The 18,074-nt window shown below is 49.1% G+C and overlaps 3 protein-coding genes across 6 annotated transcripts; 2 read left to right on the forward strand and 1 right to left on the reverse strand.

The window, feature by feature from the left end:
• The first annotated feature begins 241 nt into the window (after positions 1–241).
• On the forward strand, positions 242–12,901 carry LOC111071353. Of its 3 annotated transcripts, none has more exons than XM_022362643.2 (8): positions 242–890; positions 4,633–5,256; positions 5,985–6,173; positions 6,244–7,286; positions 7,382–7,514; positions 8,662–8,907; positions 12,061–12,185; positions 12,253–12,901. In XM_022362643.2, the coding sequence occupies exons 2-8, from the start codon at positions 4,659–4,661 to the stop codon at positions 12,364–12,366; spliced, it is 2,448 nt and encodes an 815-aa protein (XP_022218335.2). In that variant the 5' UTR covers positions 242–890; positions 4,633–4,658; the 3' UTR covers positions 12,367–12,901. The 3 variants fall into 3 exon arrangements, with proteins under 3 accessions (XP_022218335.2, XP_022218336.2, XP_022218337.2); XM_022362644.2 differs by having other exon boundaries at positions 7,385–7,514; positions 12,253–12,900; XM_022362645.2 differs by having other exon boundaries at positions 4,733–5,256; positions 12,253–12,900.
• Positions 12,734–17,968, reverse strand: LOC111071354 (angiogenic factor with G patch and FHA domains 1). Of its 2 annotated transcripts, XM_022362646.2 has the most exons (9): positions 17,721–17,968; positions 17,551–17,662; positions 15,119–15,255; positions 14,862–14,957; positions 14,254–14,653; positions 13,668–14,153; positions 13,463–13,586; positions 13,283–13,388; positions 12,734–13,209 (listed from the first exon to the last, which is right to left on the reverse strand). In XM_022362646.2, the coding sequence occupies exons 1-9, from the start codon at positions 17,916–17,918 to the stop codon at positions 13,048–13,050; spliced, it is 1,821 nt and encodes a 606-aa protein (XP_022218338.2). In that variant the 5' UTR covers positions 17,919–17,968; the 3' UTR covers positions 12,734–13,047. The 2 variants fall into 2 exon arrangements, with proteins under 2 accessions (XP_022218338.2, XP_022218339.2); XM_022362647.2 differs by lacking the exons at positions 17,551–17,662; positions 17,721–17,968 and adding an exon at positions 15,328–15,416.
• Positions 16,037–17,549, forward strand: LOC111071355 (hexokinase type 2). Its single transcript, XM_022362648.2, has one exon. The coding sequence runs from the start codon at positions 16,123–16,125 to the stop codon at positions 17,485–17,487; it is 1,365 nt and encodes a 454-aa protein (XP_022218340.2). The 5' UTR covers positions 16,037–16,122; the 3' UTR covers positions 17,488–17,549.
• Positions 17,969–18,074: the final 106 nt, after the last annotated feature.

The raw sequence follows: 18,074 nt of genomic DNA on the forward strand, positions 1-18,074 counted from the left end.
TACAGATTTTGACATCAGGATGAGCGACAACGGTAAAGTGAGTACATGTGAGAGGAGAGAGAGATAGGGAGAGAAACAGTCGGTTGGCTTGGTTCTCTCTCAGCAACGATTCAAACTGGCCCAGACTGGCTCTCTATCTCGCGCGTTCGCGTTTGCGCTCGCGCTCTCATTGAGGTAGTCGTCTGGTCGTGGTGGTCGCTTCGGGTCGGGTCGGGTACGTGATTATTCGACTTTTATCTTTCATTCGAAGCGGACGCGTTTCTCCACGTCATTCAGTGCTAGTGCTAAGACATTGTGATAGTACGGATAAACGCCTAGAATCGCGCGTCAACGAACAAAATCTCTTGGCGCTTTTGGGGGCACAATTTTAACGGCCGCGGAAAAGGAAACAACGGAAATAGTTTCGGGCCGCGGACAGTTGAAGCCGTTAAAGTTAATTGTCCATAATATCCGTACTTACTCTTTGATTCGGCAAAGACACCGTTTAATGCCTGGTCTGGTCCTCGTTTAAATAAATAGAGGAGTGTTGTGCTGTGTTCCAAATGTGACACGAACGCGAAAACTTCCAAGAATCGCTGGCTTCGGAAAGCTCAGCGAAAAGAGCGATCAACTAGCGGAAGCAAACACAAATCGTTGTCGAGCTTGCAGTTTTCTATTTTCCGTTACCCATTTTCATGTCACTTGTGTTGTGGCTACAAAGTAATTTTGTGTTTTGTTTGGTTCTGTTATCATTTTTTTTGAGTTGCAAGCAGATAAAAGATAAAAGAAGATGTAAACGGTAAAGGGCGGATCCCACTACTAGCCATCGAACCCATCGAACATTTTCGCGGGGTCGCAGCCGCCACCGGTTAATTAGCGGGGCTAATCACCGCTAAATAACCGCTGAAAAGGTGAGATAAGAGATGTAAGAAGTCAAGTCCGCTCTCGGGGCATGGCATGCTCATTATTGACACCATTGCGTGGGCGGAGTAGGTCGCCATTTTCCTTCCCACTACTTGCTACCATTACCATTCCAGTGGCAGAAAAAACTTTTCTACGATAATTGCACATCTCAGACAATAACAAAATTCTTGCATAGTTGTCAACAAAGGGCGCGATCGACAGACTCAATAAAAGCTCGGATTTCATGTGAGCCGATATTTATTTTTATTTGCCCGGCGAGACGGTCCTAAGGTCTTATGCCTGTGCCTGTGCCAGTGCCAGTGCGGTTTGCTGTGTCTGCAAGCCCTCTCTCTCTCTCTGCCTGTGCTGTTACGACTCGGAGACAGATATGAGTACGATTGCAAGTACCAGAGTATTAGAAGGCGAAAACAAAAATAATGGGAGGAAAAACCACTGGCATCACAGAAAAGCAAACAGCGATTTCACGCTCTCTTCCAGCTCTGCAATCCTGCAGATTTCCTGTTTACTTTTTATATTTTTGCGGCTGCCGATCCAGCTTCCACTCCCGCTTCCACTCCCGCTGATTTCTGTTAATGCGTCGACGGGCCTTAGATAGTACAGTGTACACCGTACAGTGTACACCGTACAGTGTACAATGTACAGTGCAGAGGCGGGACCAAGACCAGACCCTCTCGAGTGGCGGGGTTTCGGGCAACGCTGCGTATGTGCAATGTTGTATGCGCACACAAACGCGTGACGTGATGCTCGAGCTCTGGAAAAACAAACATCTTCGTCGATACTTACGCTTCAAAGCGCTCAAAGTCGCCTGTCTCCCCGTCCCGGGTGTCTGTGTGGCTGGGAGCTATGGCTATTCTGGGGGGATGCTGGCATCTGCGGCGGCAGTCCGTCAATTCAATTTTGGTTTTTGTTTGGTTTGTTTGTGGGCCTATCCTATGTATATTTATTGAAAATTTACTGCTTGCATAACAAACGACCAGCTTCTGCTTCTGCTTTTGCTGCTGTTGTTGCTGTTGTTGCTGTTGGTGTTGTCACATATGCAAATGCCAGAATGAGGGGCAGGCGCTGAAAGGGCGCGTGGGTGGGGGCGCTGTCCAGAAGTCATTAATCTCGCGCCAAAACTGCTGACTTTGTCGAAAGGAATTTCCTGTTGTTCCTGGGTCCGCCCCGGCAGATGACAAACAGCTTAGACGCTCCCCTCCAGCGAGTCTGGAACAGTTTTGGTTTGTCGGGCTGTTTGTTATTTATGAAACCAAATATGTTGACCCTTTTCTGATTTGAGCCCACACGACAGTGGGGCAAGGCTCACACGCACACAGAACAGCACATTCTCGTTTGAGAATGAGACATTCAGCGTTCCGCGGAACAGCTAAAAATAGCTGGAGCTTGATCTGGAGCGGCGATCAGTCCTGTGTCCCCTGTCCCCAGTTATTGCGCAATCGCCTAGGCTGGGGAAAGCGTGAATGGGCACAGGAGTGGGGCTCAAAGGCTTAACGGGGAACATGGTCCCAACTTATCCCATGCTCAGCAGCTTTGGATATGGGTTCAACTTCCTCATTGTGCCTTTTGGGCAACATTGTTTCCCAAATGTTCTCTGCTGTGCTACTATCTGTTGCTGAGATCAGTTTTCTGACTACACGAATAGCACGTGCTTCAGTGCATGCATGCACGACTCCGACTCGGACACGGACTCCATGGGACTCATAACATGATACGCACTGGGCAGAGCTGGACGGGGCTGAGAGTTGACATGCGAGCGGGCCAATCTAATACGAGTATGCAAAATGCAAGTGTAACTAAAGGCGGTACGTTTTCTATACTGGAATACCTTTCAAGGGAGGTTCTGGAACCGCAGTGAAACTCAGCACCACGCTCGATGCTTTTTTTTGGGCAGCTCTGGTCCTGAGGTTGAAATTATGCACTTGTTGCTCAAGTGCATCAGCAGCAGCAGCACCGATCGGCGCAGCAAAAGATGCAATTCAATACAAACAGAAATGAGCAAAAAAAGATCCAGAATAAATGCCCAAAAACATAAAAACAGGTCTTTTAAAGCGGCGGCCAACGGTCAAACTGCATCTCGAGAAGGCATTCGCTGTTTCCAGACAGACCCAGACCCAGACCCAAACCCCAAACTCTCTGTGTGTGTGTATCTGGGTGTGTGTGTGTGTGTTGTGTTTATCTGTGGGATTGCGGTTGTGTATGTGTGATATTGTGTTTGGCAATGCAGTTGCTGCTGCTGCTGCCGAGAATGCATTTCATGCCTTGCCCGCTCTGGCTGCTTGCTGTTGCTGCGGCGCTCCTTGCATTTTTGCTGCCCAACCTCTGGCGTTGCCTTTCCGTTCCTCATTGTTGGGTCCACGGGCCGAAAAGAAATGCCTGCGAGCTTTGAAGAATTCGTGGTATCTCCGCGTACAGTAAAGAACAAACAAAAGCTCTGCTGATCATGGGAAGGACCGTGAGTATGAGTAGACCCCAAATCCCAGAGATCCAACCAAATGTTGGACATCTGAGGACGGGCTCTTTCCATGATGCACGTGCCCGATACATCGGTACGAGTTGTAAAAAACTAACATGTTTGCGATAGCTTCCGCAGGGGTTATACTAGTGCAAACCCATTGACTGCACAAGGTCTAAAAATAGCCACCGGCAGGCGTCTTTCCGCTCCAATGCAGGAATGCAGCTCGAGCCCCAGCTTTAGCTCCAATGCAACTGTGTGGATGTTCCTGCCTCAGTATGCGTGCGCGTGTGCGTGCGTATGGAGCGTCTGGCGAAGCGACGGCTGGGGACACAGACGTAGAGACGAAACTGCAGTTGGAGCGTCCTACAAAATGTCACAGCGCTTGCTAACGCCACAACTTTCGGCCCGAGCGACGGACAGTGGCTTGGACAGGAACCATGACGCAGTGGGTCATTAAATATTTACCTGAAAAGGTGCAGGCACTACTTCAAGCTGCTGAACTTTCGATAATGGCGGCTCGCGCTCGGGTGGGTGGGGGTGAGCCGCTTGAAGTGGGCTAATCTAATAGGGCTCCGTCGCTGTCTTCGTGAAGACGAGGAGTCAGTGGTTGTCATCGCCTCAAGGACGTTCGCGAGTTGGCCAAATTAGGATACTTGAGAAAAACCACACTCCAGTCACGTTCCATTGGGCTCTCTGTGCAGAAATTGTTGCATGTCTGCCCCATCCCTTCATATGTTGTCTCGAGCACGTCCTTAGTGTCATGACGGTTGCACTGGCAACCAACCCAACCGCGATGGCAGCCGAAGTAAAGCAAATGCCAAACTAGCGACCCAAGCAAACAAACAAACAAACAAACCAACAGGCAGACAGGCAGACAGACAGACAGACAGACACAGAGGTGGAGGCAGAGACGGAACTCTTCGAGCCAGACGGAGGTGGACGCGGCTGCATAATATGCGACAAGGCAACAACGCCACGAGAACTGCAAGAGGCGACGGCGACGGCGACAGCAACAGGTTCTTTATTTTTAGTAGTCGCATTTTGAAAACCGCCTGCTCAATGTCAACTTAACGTTTGAGACTTAATTGTTGGCTCTCTGCCGTTTTGTCGTTTTCGTACAAAAGATTCTGTGTGTGCCCGAAGCGAGTTCTTCGGCCAAGTGGCTGCACTCGCACTCCATAGCCTCCAAAGAACTTTGTGCATTTTATAATGGAACTGAATTCATGCCTCGTCTCATGTCATCCTTTTTTTGATTGTGCGTCTTTTATCCATAGCTTTGGCCGTTCTCCATCGCCTGGTCATGCCTCATCACCATCAAACGAACAGCCAGAACAATTTGACATTTTTAAAATCAAATTACAAATTCAAACGCAGAAACATGACGACGATCCGCGCACTTCCTGTGGCCACCGCAACAGCGGAAGCGCGTACACCACCGGACCAATTAGCGGCAACAACAACAATGTCAAAGACGTCAACAGCATCATCACCAGCATCAGAATCAGCAGTAGAAGCAACAGCCGCAACGGCAGTGGCAGTGGCATCGACGACAACTACTAGCCACAAAAGTAGAACAATTCTAAGTTTATTTATAGTAATCGCATGGAACTCTCTGCAAGAATCGGCCACTGACGGGAATGACGATGGCCGTGACGTCAATGTCCGAGTGAGACATATCCGCACGCCTGGTACTCGCGATCCGAATGACAAGGTGTCAATGGCACGTGAACACCAGCGGAATAAGCAACAGCAAAAAGGCATACAGAAACACCCATCTAGTTCTAGTCTACGTCTACATCGGAGAGGGAGCTACCTGAGCCTGAGAGCCACATCCCAGGCGGCGTCAATGGCTCTGTTTGCTGCTGGATTGCTGCTACTGCATATGCGCCTAGCGGCGGGTAAGTGTCATAGACAAAGTTTGCCAGATACTATACTCCTTTTAACTCACACACTTCTTGCTTAGCCAGAGATTGACCCATAATGAAAGGGCCACATCTGCATACATATGTATGTTCCGATACATCCCCGAATGCGTTCATGGCATTCTCCATCTCCATCTTTTTCCAAATGTATCGCTTTGTGGCTCTTGTCTCTTGTCCCTTGCCCCTTGCCCCTTGCCCCATGCCACGGCGGAATCGAACGACAAATGTGACACATTTTATTCAAATATGACGCAATTTCTCACGGAAGAAAAGAGCTGTTGTTTGTTTATCGCGACGGACGATGGTATCGCATTTACTGCTGGCATGCCAGATCGATCAAAACAAAACAAAAAAAAACAAAAAAGATCGAAACGAAACGAAAAAAACAAAGACAAATCCGCGAATTTCACCTCCAGCATGCTGCTTTATTTGGGATGGCATGGGATGGGATGGGATGGTATCAGATCGTTCGCACGACTTCTGCCTCAAGTTAATTAGCGGCATGGCATGAACATTCCTCACTGATTCCATTTAGTAAACACGCCAATATTTATGGCGGCTATTTCCATGCCTCCTAAATCTGGAAGGGACGAATCAATAGAATATCCGATAGCATGCATATGCATATGCTCTAAGGTCGACTGTCTCGTTCTGGTTTTAATAAGATTCTGCCCACATCTGGCTCTCCTCTCCTCTCTCCGCAGCTGGCACCTGCTGGCAGACCCCCCTGGGCAGCGGAAAGTGCAGCCAGATCTTCTCTACGAACATAACCAAGGCGGAATGCTGTGGCGGCGCCAGCCAGACCTTCTCCTACACCGATCGCGAGCTGAGCAGCGTGGAGTACTTCTTTGCGACGGCAATCGGAGGCGGTGTCGAGTGCGCACCGTGCATTGGTAATTGTGTAACCAGATCGAGAAATTAAAAACTAATCTGTAACTTCTTATTTTTGGTTGCTTTTTTTAGAGAACTGTAAAGGCTTCAAATGTGGGCCAAACAAAAAGTGCGTCAAGCGCAAAGGAAGGCCCAAATGCGTCTGTGCCCCCGAGTGTGGGGCATCGCGTCGAAGACAGCACCAGAAGCTATGGAAGAAGTCGCCGGCAGTGACAGTGCCACCGCGTGGCTCACGTAGTCTAAGTAGCGAAATTATCAACGACAACCCCATCGCTGACAACCAAAGAAAGCAGCGCCACGAACTCGAACAGGAAAGAACCCAAGAAATGCAACAGATTGTACGGCGCCAGAGTCACAGAAAGGCGCAGGTCGAGACGAAGCACAGAAGACTTTTGATTATAGACAGCAGCAACAGTAATAGGAATTCGCAAGAGCAGCCCACGACCAGGCGGAGCGGCGGCAGAGTGGAAATGACGGGCTATGAGAGGCGCAGACACAGAAATAACCAAGGCAAACACTTAACAAGATCAATGACGACAGGAGCCAATGACTCGTCCAAAGCAGACAAGACGCCTGCGCAGGCGACACTCTCTGTCGCTGTCTCTGTCTCTGTCTCGACTCCAGCTCCGGCTTCGGCACAGTCTAGACACAAGTTTGCAAATGCTAATGAACCCGCCAACGACAGCAATAGGCAGCACCAGAAGCTAGACAATGCTCCGGTCAGACACCAGCAAGCCAGCTCCAGTACCAGACGCGTCGAGCTTGCACCAAATCATGACAATGGGCCGCGAGGGCCGCGGAGGCATCGGCCCAAACACAGGGCCGGCAAGGATCATCAACAGCACGAGCAGCGCTTTGGAGAGGCCCCAGCAGAAGTGGCTGAAGCAGAAGCTGCAGCTGATGCGAGCACCGCTGCAACATCTACGCTGACAGCGAATACCACAATGTCTGGGGCACAGGCGCAGGCGCAGCGTCGTCTGTACTTGGGTGAACACGGAAGTGAAATGACTGCGTCATCGGCTGTTGCCACGGACAGCCACAGCATCAGCCATGGCCACTTGGCTAATGCCGGTGACTTGGCTTTTCTGGGTGGAATTTATGAGCCAGTGCTGATGGTAAGTCCCCGCCATTCTACACATTCCATTCGCATTTTGCGTTGCATACTCCTTGGGGCAGTTTTTGGGCGTTTCGCTAACTTGGTTACTTTCAGCAGCAGCAGCAGCACAAGAATCCGGTTTGCGGCACCGACGGACGCACCTACAACACCGAGTGCCAGCTGCGCAAGCGCGCCTGCCGCACAAGCAACGCCCAACTGGAGGTCGCCTATCGGGGCCACTGCAAGAGTAAGTCCACCAATGCATCCATACACTCTTACTCACACACACATGTAATGTGTCCAGTCCGGGCTGGGGGAACGGGCTGCTCACGCTCGCGTGCCACAATTAGATTAGATGACAAATTATTGCACATTTCAATTACGGCCAACAACTTGTCGCCAGTGGTGAAATCAACCGGCCACAGCCACAGCCGGAGTCGATTCCAGACGTTGGAGATGGAGTCGCATCGCCTATCCGAGCCGATCCGATCCCAATCCCCTCAAGAGCTCCGATCGAAATGTTGTGTAATAATTTAATGATACAGGAAGCACTCTCAAACATGCTCAAATTATCAATAAAAACAGCGCAGCGCACAAGAACGATGAGCCAAGAGTCCAAAGAACTTGTTGGATTAGCCGTGAGCACACGACATGGCTGCTACTGCCATTGATGCTGATGCTGTGGCCGTGGCAATTTCTGTTGCAAGACATAAACGGCAATACTCGAATCAGCAACAACACCAACAATGACAGCAATCTAACGTTGGCTTGGCGCGTGCCGATATCCAATGGAATGCGCAATCGGGAACCGTTTGGCGTTGCATTGCCAGGCGGATAGGAGTGGAGTGTACATCTACGGCATCCACTCGTATTCAATAACACTCGTAATTTTGAGCAGAAAAATGAATGCAATTTCTCGCAAGTGTCACAGTTGGCGCCAAGGCTTGGACCATGATAAATTTGGACAGTTTATTGCTCGCCATATAAGCGAATATATCCACACTCACATGTACGCAGCGAAGATCTGGCTAATCATAGAAATTGGCCAATAGTTTATTAATAGTCCCAATCAGCGCCTAAGAGTATACGCGAAGAACATGCGCTGGTCCCGAAGCGAAGACAAAGTTGCAAGATGCGGCACGAGGTTACTCAGGAGATTAGTTGTGTTGCCTCCTGGGTTTTGGCAGGGTAAATGAGGAAGAACTTCACTATGCTATTTAAATTAAACGCAAGAAACGGTCTTTTAATTAGGCTTCAATTCAAGATTCCTCATCGAGAATAGCTGAAAGTTAAAGGGCAAGGAACTTGGTAGTTGGCCTGTTACTACTAGTTATTGTTGTGTATTGTGTAAAAACCTTCTTATATGTTTCTCACGCCGCTCTATTTTATTGCAGGCAGCTGTAGGGGAGTCCAGTGCTTGAATGGACTAACTTGCGTGGAGGATCAGTACTTGACACCGCACTGCATTCCCTGCAAAATCGAGTGTCCCTGGGAGGAGGAGGATGATGCACACGCTCCAGATGCGAAGCAGGCAGTGTGCGGTGTCGACGGCAATACATACAGGAGCGTCTGTGATATAAATCGAATGATTTGCAAAATTGGACGTTCCATCGCCGTGGCATATTCGGGACCCTGTCGTGGTATGTACACGAGTATTTTGGACAGTGCTGGAGTCGGCTGTCGTTTGGCTGAAAAAATCAATCAAATTAATTGGTATGGAGAGCTCTGCTGAAGTTTGCAAATTGTAGCCTGCAATTGCAATTTCAGTGCATTGTTGCCATTTTAACTCTGAGGTTGTAGCTGGTTTCTGGTTGCTCTAGCGGGGCTGTGCAAATTTAACAACAATCAACACAGAACCGCAATTTTGCATTTGATTGACTTGACTGAAGCTTAGCACTCGCAAAGGCGAGTCGAGTCGAGTCAAGTCGAGTGGTTACCTTGCTGATGTGGCTGTGGCTCTGGCTCTGTGGCACTGTTGCTGCGGCGATGGTCTGCAGCCAAGCCATATCGGGTGGCCGCTGCTCGGCGTTTGACTGAAATTGCTACATTTGCTTATACGGCTCCATGATTGCCAGCAATTCGATTAGGCCGTCGCTCAGTCTGTCGGCTGCTCCACTTTGCCTGGTGCGCATCCACAATTACAGCCACAGCCACAGCCCCGCTGTCGTCGCCGGTACTCGTATCATTCATGCTTATTAGTTTTGTGGTCGCACTGCACTCCGATTGATCGACTCCGATATCCAATTAATTACAATGCACAACGCACATTGAACATCTCAACAATCAGTGGCACTTTCAGTCGTGGAGGGCGTTTTATTGTCGCACCAAATCTGGAGACGCGCACGAGTCGGACAGTGCAAACTAGTTTGGCCAGGGAGCCCACTCGAACTTGTGGCAGGCAGCGGCGGCTCTCGGCTGCAATGGCCTGTTAATTGCTGTGTTTTGTTGCAAATTACGGCTCGCAATTAATACGTACCGAAACAAACACTGCGTGCCCCGCACCAACAGCAGCTGCTGACGCAATTCGCTTTAGCGGCCGCACCGCTCTATTATTACTTATCAATGGCCGATCAGTCTGCACCCAGTACGATTATGATGTCGGTCCGCATTCTCCAAAGCTACCACCACTACCATCACATCACTCTCTTGAGAGTCAGTTGAAGCCATCTCTTGCCGGCTCCTGTACACCTCTGGCACGATCTTATGCCCACTCTGAACGGTAGCCGGACATTACAATAAGTTAAGATCATTAACTACTATTCTATTCACTTTTGCTTTTAGCCCTTCCCTACAGTTCCCTTTCCTTCCTACCAACCTTCCTGCGCATGCGTGCGTGCAGGCAGTTTCTTGATCTCGGCGAGACGACTGCTTTCTTCCTCTCGCACTTCCACTTCGACTCACACCTAGTCTTACCCTTGCCATTGCACCTTCCCACTGCTGGTTTGTGCGATTGTATGCGTCGTTTCCTCATTATGTTCTGTGGATCGTCCGACGATAAGATTGTGCACCTGTGTGCGTTGGGCCTGAGCTGAGCTTTTTACCTTCATGGATAGTCAGTTTATGGGTCTCGTGTGTTGGCTTGTCTGCTTTCACATACTCGTAAATACTTGCTGCGATCCAGCGATCCAGCGATCGCAGGCAGAGGCAGAGCCACAGGAACAGGCACTAGCAGGGACAACTCAGACTCGGGCCACTAAGAGTTCCCGCTGCCCCCAAGAAATATGACTACACGTTCAAACCATTAAAACGCCATTTTCGCAACGACTTCGGTGACGCAGGTTCTGTGATTGCAACTGCCAGACTCGGCCGTAGCCACAGCCACAACCACAGCCACATCCCCATCCACATCCATATACACAGTCGAGGAGTGGAGTCCGGTCAATTTTTTGACTGTCCGGCCTGTCTAGCTGTCCAGTTGTCCAGTTGTCCAGCTGTCCACGTCGTCGCGACGTCACTTATGTCTGGCTCAGCGTCTGGGCTCTTGTGCTTCCCCTGGGCCGGCTGTAGTTTACGATCGTATTAAAATCACCTTAAACAACACGCAATGCCCAAATAGCCAGACAGCCAGAATGGTAACACAGACGCTTACACACACACACATTCCCATTCACGCACACATGCCACAGACACATGGCCAACGCCGAATTCCCGACCAAGCCTCACAATGTTGCAATAAGTTCCGCCAACAGACGTCGGGCAATAAGCGACAGAGGGGAGACTCTCGGGACAGCCGCTGGCGTTGATTAAACCACGTCGACATTGCAAATTATAGTTGCCCTGCATTGTGACGGCATTATCAGCCATACCTCCAGCCGCATCTGCAGATGTGTAGAGTAGATGTGAGTTGAGGCCGAGGCCGTGCTCGTGCTCCCGACATATCCATCACAATCAACCAGTGAGGCCAGGGGGAGTCACGCAGGGAGGAGCCGCACGTTGCAAAAGACCTAAAGGCCTAAAGCTAAATTGGCAGTTGAAATTAATAAACTTTAACTGTTACGAATTGGTAGACGGGCGACTTTTACGCACCGTCGCCCTCCCGTCCTGTCCTGTCCTGTCCTGTCCTGTTCCCACACGCCCCGCCAAGCCTCGCCTGCTGCATCCCATCTGCGTGCAGCCCGTCCCCCATCCAGCCCAGTCCCTGCTCCGCCCGTTAAGCAATTGCGATCTACAATGCTTCGGGGGCATGGCATGCAACATTGTTGCCAAGTCGGAGATCATGATCATGTTGACGATAAATACATATATTGCCTGGCGTTTGCGGCTGCGCGCCGCTTGGCTGACTGGCTTGGCTCTTCGCTTATGGCCGCCTGACTGGGCTGGATCTGCAGTTCGGTTCGACTTGCTGCTACTTGTCTTGAGCATGCCCTCCCGTCACCGTCACCGCATGCGGGGTAGGGCTGCTCTGTCCGTACCATTGCCTGCGGTGTGAATAATGTGTCAGCAGAGAAAATTGCAGTTCTGGGATCGAACAAAACAAAGCCACTGCACCACGTTAAAGCGGAAGGAGGGATAGGGCAGCCATAAGTCAATGCTGCGTTAGATTGTTATGTCGTGGGCTATCAGATCCCAAGTACTAGTTATTATACAAGTACATATACTATATGTGGAGATTGTACCCGATTTGAGATGTCGAAATCGGACAATAAGAGAAAAACACAGCGTTGGAATCCCGTGAGGATAGCGATTGAATGGATTACTCTTGTTTCCTGGTGCTAGCAATTTTCCGGCAGGGGCCATTCACATTGGCCGTAAACTGAAATTGCCAGACATAAAACCAGAAATATATTTTTCAGCGGACCGCGTGGGCTGCGCGGACATCGTATGTGGCCCGAAGGATACTTGCTTGGTGGATCTGCAGACGCGCCTGCCGCGCTGCGTGTCCTGTCGGTACAATTGCCCGCGGAAGCAGCAGCGACCGGTAAGCCTCCGCTTGCGTGGGACGATGTAACACATAAAAGATAACCCCCCATCATTTCCACTTCCAGGTGCACAAAATATGCGGATTCGACAACCACACATACAACTCGTGGTGCGAGGTACATCAGCACTCCTGCACCACCGGGTTCTTCATAGGTATCAAGTCCGCGGGGAGCTGTTAGAGGAGAGCTACGAAACATCTTCATATTAATATCATTAGCAAATGACTTAGAAGGCGTTATGAGGGGACGTAGATGTCGCGCATTTCTGCGCTGTGTACTGTTCCACAGTTGCAGCATCCAAAGATTCTCGTTGAGCGTTTCGTGTTGTAAGCGGTGGATGGCCTAAGGTGGTTGGCAAACTGTCCACCAAATAATATCGAATACACATTCATATGGCCGCGGTATTAAGTATTATCAACCATACAACATTATTGCAACCTATTGCAAGCTCTCTTATCCAACGTATTGCAAGAGAAACCACATATCTTAAGAGGCTTTCGTATTTAACATTAACATAGGCAACCCAATAATTAATTTAAACGATTGATTTTCGTGCGCAATTCACTCGCATTTAGCTTAGCCACACACCACACCGTATGTAGCCGACCGATGTCATATTTATTTAACATTACAATTTTCTACTTTTTTAGATCGAAGCTAAATTAATTAATTGACTGATAGCTTAACCGTATAGAAAGATTTTTAATTAATACTATACATATATATATATATATATATTTATATATACATATATAAATGCAAATCTATAAGTATATGCACACATAATCCACACATAATACTTATGCATATGTTTGAATAATTGTTAATTAAATGTGTTTCCATCTTAAATGTAAATGAATTTCAATCGCTTTCGTTGGACAGCTCGAATATATCGTTGGCCCGCTGATATCGAGCCTGGGTGATCTTTAAATTGGCCAATTTCTGTTTGTCCACTAGCCTGGGAGCGCTGATAGTTTCACTCCTCCCCAGACCGCTGGTTCCCTCGTTGGCCACCACATTGATCTATCGAATTCAATCAGAAATAATGGGAATCTTAGATATATGGGTATTTAATGGTCTGTAATAACATGTGTACCGGTGTAAGCAACCCTGCACTGGCGTTGGTCTTTCCCAGAGTATTGCCCTTTTGCCATCCAAGCTTGCTCAGCATCTTGAACCCTTTGTTGGAGCTGGCAATCTCCCTGCGAATATGAATATAGGTTTCGGTTAAACGCTGACTATGAAGCAAGAAACTTTTCAGCTTTCTGGCACTTACGTATGCACGCACGCCACCTCCGTCTTCTCCTTGTCCGTGCTGCTTCCCACGTTGACACGACGCGTTGCTGCACGATCATTGTAGTTTTGTTTGTGCTGTCCATTGCCACTAGCCTCAACAAATTCTGTAAACGGATCAAGCGATACACGGTAAGCGTTCTGGTAAGAGAAACACGGAGCAGCTAGTCACCGCAACTCCTACTCACTTTCATTTTCCAGACCGTACTTCTTTTGCAGCTTCTTCAGCTGCTCTTTGTGCGACAATACCGTCGCTGTGGATGACAATGCTGTTGCTCCTACCGGCGCTTGCGTCTCTATCAACAGACCCGGCTCACATAGTCCGCACGTGCTGTTACCCTCATGCACATGACACAAGAGTCTAGTCTGCCCAATGGTGACCACACTCCCGTGCACCAGATCCATCGGATCGTTCACCATGCGCACGCCATTGAGGATGGTGCCATTCCGGGAGCCAAGGTCGCGACATCTATAAATTCCTGACTTGGCCTCGTAGTAGAATTCTAAATGACTTTTGCTCACGTTTACATCTGGTATGATGACATCATGCTCGCCCTCGCGGCCCAACGATCCACCTTTGTATGTGATCAAATGCAGGCTCCCGACCACTAGCTCCTCCACGTTTGTCTCCTGCACAATGATGCGAAGCGAGGGCGGATACTTCTTGGCGATGTCTATGGATGTTGGGAGAACAGAGGAATAGGTGTATTACAAGTGTGTAGAATGTCCATTACAGAAGGCTAGATAAAAAGGCGGATCGGATCTCTTAATCACCTTGAAAGCGTCCAGCAGCCTTGAAGACTGGTACACTGCCTTCGTCTTCACTGCCGCTACTGCTGCTATCGTTGTCGCTGGAGTTGGAGCTGGTACTGGAATCGCTAGACGGGATCTCGCCGTCTTCGGCGTCCACGTCATCATCGGCATTGCGGCGCTTCTTTTTCGGCTTACAACTACGCTCCTTCTTACGCTTATTCTTGCTGTGCTTCTTGCTCTTCTTTTTCTTCTTCTTCGCCCTGCGCTTGGATTTTTCGACTCGTTCTTTAAGCTTCTGCTTTTCGGTTTTAATCTTTTGCAGCGTTGCCGAGTCCGTTATGACGCCCCCGAGTTCGTCGAACTCCACCTCATCATCCTCGTCGGCCGCCTGCTCCGATCCGGGCTTGGCTGCGTCGTTCGCCTGCAACCAGTGAAAAAAAGAAATCCGCGTTTTTATCGAACGTTCTGGGTCTTAGTTCTTACCTAATGCATTGCTACGCATTCGGTCTATGCTCAGTTTGTGAAAACCCTTTAAAAGTCTACTATATGCGCAGGGGTGCTGCGCACCAAGGAAAAGAAGAACATCGGTTAATTATGTGGGCGCCAGTGGTATGTCCACGCCCGCTCACCTGCACCTGAGCCTGCGAATGGAACTCATACGAGTCTTTGCCATGATCGTAGCTGTAGTAGCAGCCCGTGTTGCCATCGTAGTACAGGTCGTACTCCTAGGAAGAAACACGAGAGCGGGTTAAAAACAATTCGTGCCCACGATCTTAATGGGACCGTCAGAGCGATAACCTCTGAATGTCACAGCGCAACGAGCTGCACAGAACGCAGCGGAACGGGACGTCATAAAGATTACATTTGTTGTTTATTGTATATTTACCGCGTTGTAGTAGTAGCCTGTCTTCGGATCGTAGTACATGCCCGACGTCGGCTCATACACGAAGTTATGTAGGTTTTCCGCCTGCTTGGCCGCCTGGCGCATCTCGTCCACAAAACTGAAGGCATCCGTAGCCGAAACTGAAAATTACACAAAAACCGCTTTAACTGCATGTCGCAACACATTGCAAGGGACACTGGGCCCTAGCTAACTTATCGCTCTAAGCCACTAGGCAATAAATCGCACACGCCCCCACATCCGCCCACTTGCGCAACTTGCAAGCAGCTTTAGCGATGTGAAACGTGGAAATGGGATCTCAGGGTAGCGGCGCTAATCTCGCACTAACATGCTTGTATGTTTGACACACGCTTTATGATCCGGCCTGGGAGCCCGGTGATAGTCGCAATGGGTGGATGGATCGTGAACTGTGTACTCCTTACTCCTAATAAATGCATTCAGCGATTATCGTCACATAGGCAGGTGATACATGAAGAATAAAACTGTGTCGATAAGGTAAACCAATGTCAACGAAGATGGCGCATCTATTGTGTCCTACGGGACATAATACAAAGGTTTTAGTTTCTTGTTTGCTTGAGAGTAGGTGAGGTCTATTTTATTTCCTATAGTGCAGCCATATGCGTCATAAAGTCTGTTTCTTTGCTTACGACGTAGGGTGGCAAATCAGGAGCTATTGCAAGCAATTGAGAGGCAGTATGCCAGCCAAAGCGATTAGCACACATAGCGCAGTTGTAGTTCTAGATTCAGATTCAAATTCAGATTCAGCTGATCTAGCTACTTAGGTGTTTTTGTTTTTAATTTGCTACGACACGCCTGCTGCAGATTGTGCAGTTGTGTCTACGTCTGGCGGAATTGCATTGCGAAAATTGAGCAACTCTTATCGGGGAATAGTGCCAATCGAGGTGTGCTGCCAAGGCGCCTGGTGGTTAGTCGTTACTCATCTATCGAGGCAAGCGGTTGGACCCAGAGCCAAGATTAGCCAAATCAAAATGCTGGATGTGGAGGTGCGAGAACTTATGCAAGCCTTTGTGCTGAGCGACTATCAGGTTCAAGAGGTGTACAGTCGCTTCTGTGCGGAAATATCAAAGGGCTTGAAGCGGTCCACACATGCCCAGGCCAACACCAAGTGTTTTCCAACTTATGTGCAGGACTTGCCGACGGGCGACGAGATGGGCAAGTATCTGGCGCTTGACCTGGGTGGAACCAACTTCCGTGTGCTCCTCGTTTCCCTCAAAGGACACCACGACGCCTCGGTTGAGTCGCAGATATATGCAGTGCCGAAGGATTTGATGGTTGGCCCTGGCGTCGAGTTATTCGATCACATCGCTGAGTGTCTGGCCAGATTTGTGGAAAAGCATGATATGCGAAATTCACATCTGCCACTAGGTTTCACCTTTTCGTTTCCCTGCGAGCAGATTGGTCTCAAGGAGGCCATTTTAGCGCGCTGGACAAAGGGCTTTGGCTGCCCGGGGGTGGAAGGCGAAGACGTGGGTCGTTTGCTGCACGAGGCCATCCAGCGACGGGGCGATGCGGAAATTGCGGTCGTGGCTATACTCAACGATACCACAGGAACCCTCATGTCGTGCGCACACCGCAATGCCGACTGCCGGGTAGGTGTTATCGTGGGAACTGGTTGCAACGCCTGCTATGTCGAAGACGTTGCCAACGTGGATCTTCTGCACGTGGACTTCAAACGGAACCAGCGGCAGGTCCTGGTCAATGCAGAGTGGGGAGCCTTCGGAGAGAGCGGGCAGCTGGATTTCGTGCGCACCGAATATGACCGCGAGGTGGACGATACGTCGATCAACAAGTCGGAGCAACTATTTGAAAAAATGACATCTGGCATGTATCTCGGCAGATTAGTGCGTTTAGTTCTGATTCGAGCCATTCAGCGCAAAGTCCTCTTCAAGTTAAGCAATCGACGGGAACACTTTGCCACCGTGTTGCACACAAATGAAGACGTGTTCGAAACTCGATACATATCCGAGATCGAGTCCGACTCTTTTCCAGAACTTTCGAAAACAAGATCCATTATCACGAAGTTGTTTGGGCTGGAGAAAGCATCAGTGGAGGACTGCCAGAAGATCAGGTACATCTGCGAGTGTGTTTCCAAGCGGGCGGCAACCTTGGTGGCTATTGGCGTCAGTGGCCTGATCAACAGAATTTCAGATCGACGAATTGTAGTTGGCATGGACGGCTCTGTGTACAGGTATCATCCTAAATTTGACGCCTACATGCGCAACACAATGCATAAGCTGGTAAAGTCGGACAAGGAGTTTGATATTATGCTATCGGAGGATGGTTCGGGCCGTGGTGCGGCTCTTGTCGCCGCTGTGGCCAGTAAGACGAAATGAGTGCCAGACCACATGTTTTGTAGCTATAATAGAATAAAAAATTGGTTCGTTCCTTGAACTTACATTCTGCGGCAGTCTCCTTCCTCTTCTTCTCATGCTTTGCAGGAAATTCTTCCTCGTCCAAATCGGTGTTTGATTGTATGGCTGTCTGACATGGTTTTGTGTCCTGGCTCAGCTGCATTGGAAAATCATTATTATTAATATACAAATGTACAGTAAACTGTACTTTTTACTTGTTTCAGCTTTTGTTTATTGGCCGCAAGCCAATGTAGTTGGCCAATGTAGCCATGTAGTTTTTCTATGTACTGGTATAATTGCCGCTTGTCGCAGGCCTCCACCTCCTCCATGCTCTTCAATTCTATAAAATCATGCTCTGAAGCAGCTTCACTCGAATCTTCGCCGGCACCTGATTCTGCTTCCGCCGTAGACATATTTTTGTTTTTATAACTTTTTGTTTATGCAAGGTTTTGTTTTTATTAGAGGTGTCAAACCATCGAGGGCAGGGCACTATCGATAGTATCGATGTTTTGCTGCTATCCGCTACTATCGACGGTTTTGCGACTAACATGGTATCGAGCAACAGTTGT

This window comes from Drosophila obscura, unplaced genomic scaffold (genome assembly GCF_018151105.1).
Source record: "Drosophila obscura isolate BZ-5 IFL unplaced genomic scaffold, ASM1815110v1 contig_25, whole genome shotgun sequence".
Taxonomy (NCBI): domain Eukaryota; kingdom Metazoa; phylum Arthropoda; class Insecta; order Diptera; family Drosophilidae; genus Drosophila; species Drosophila obscura.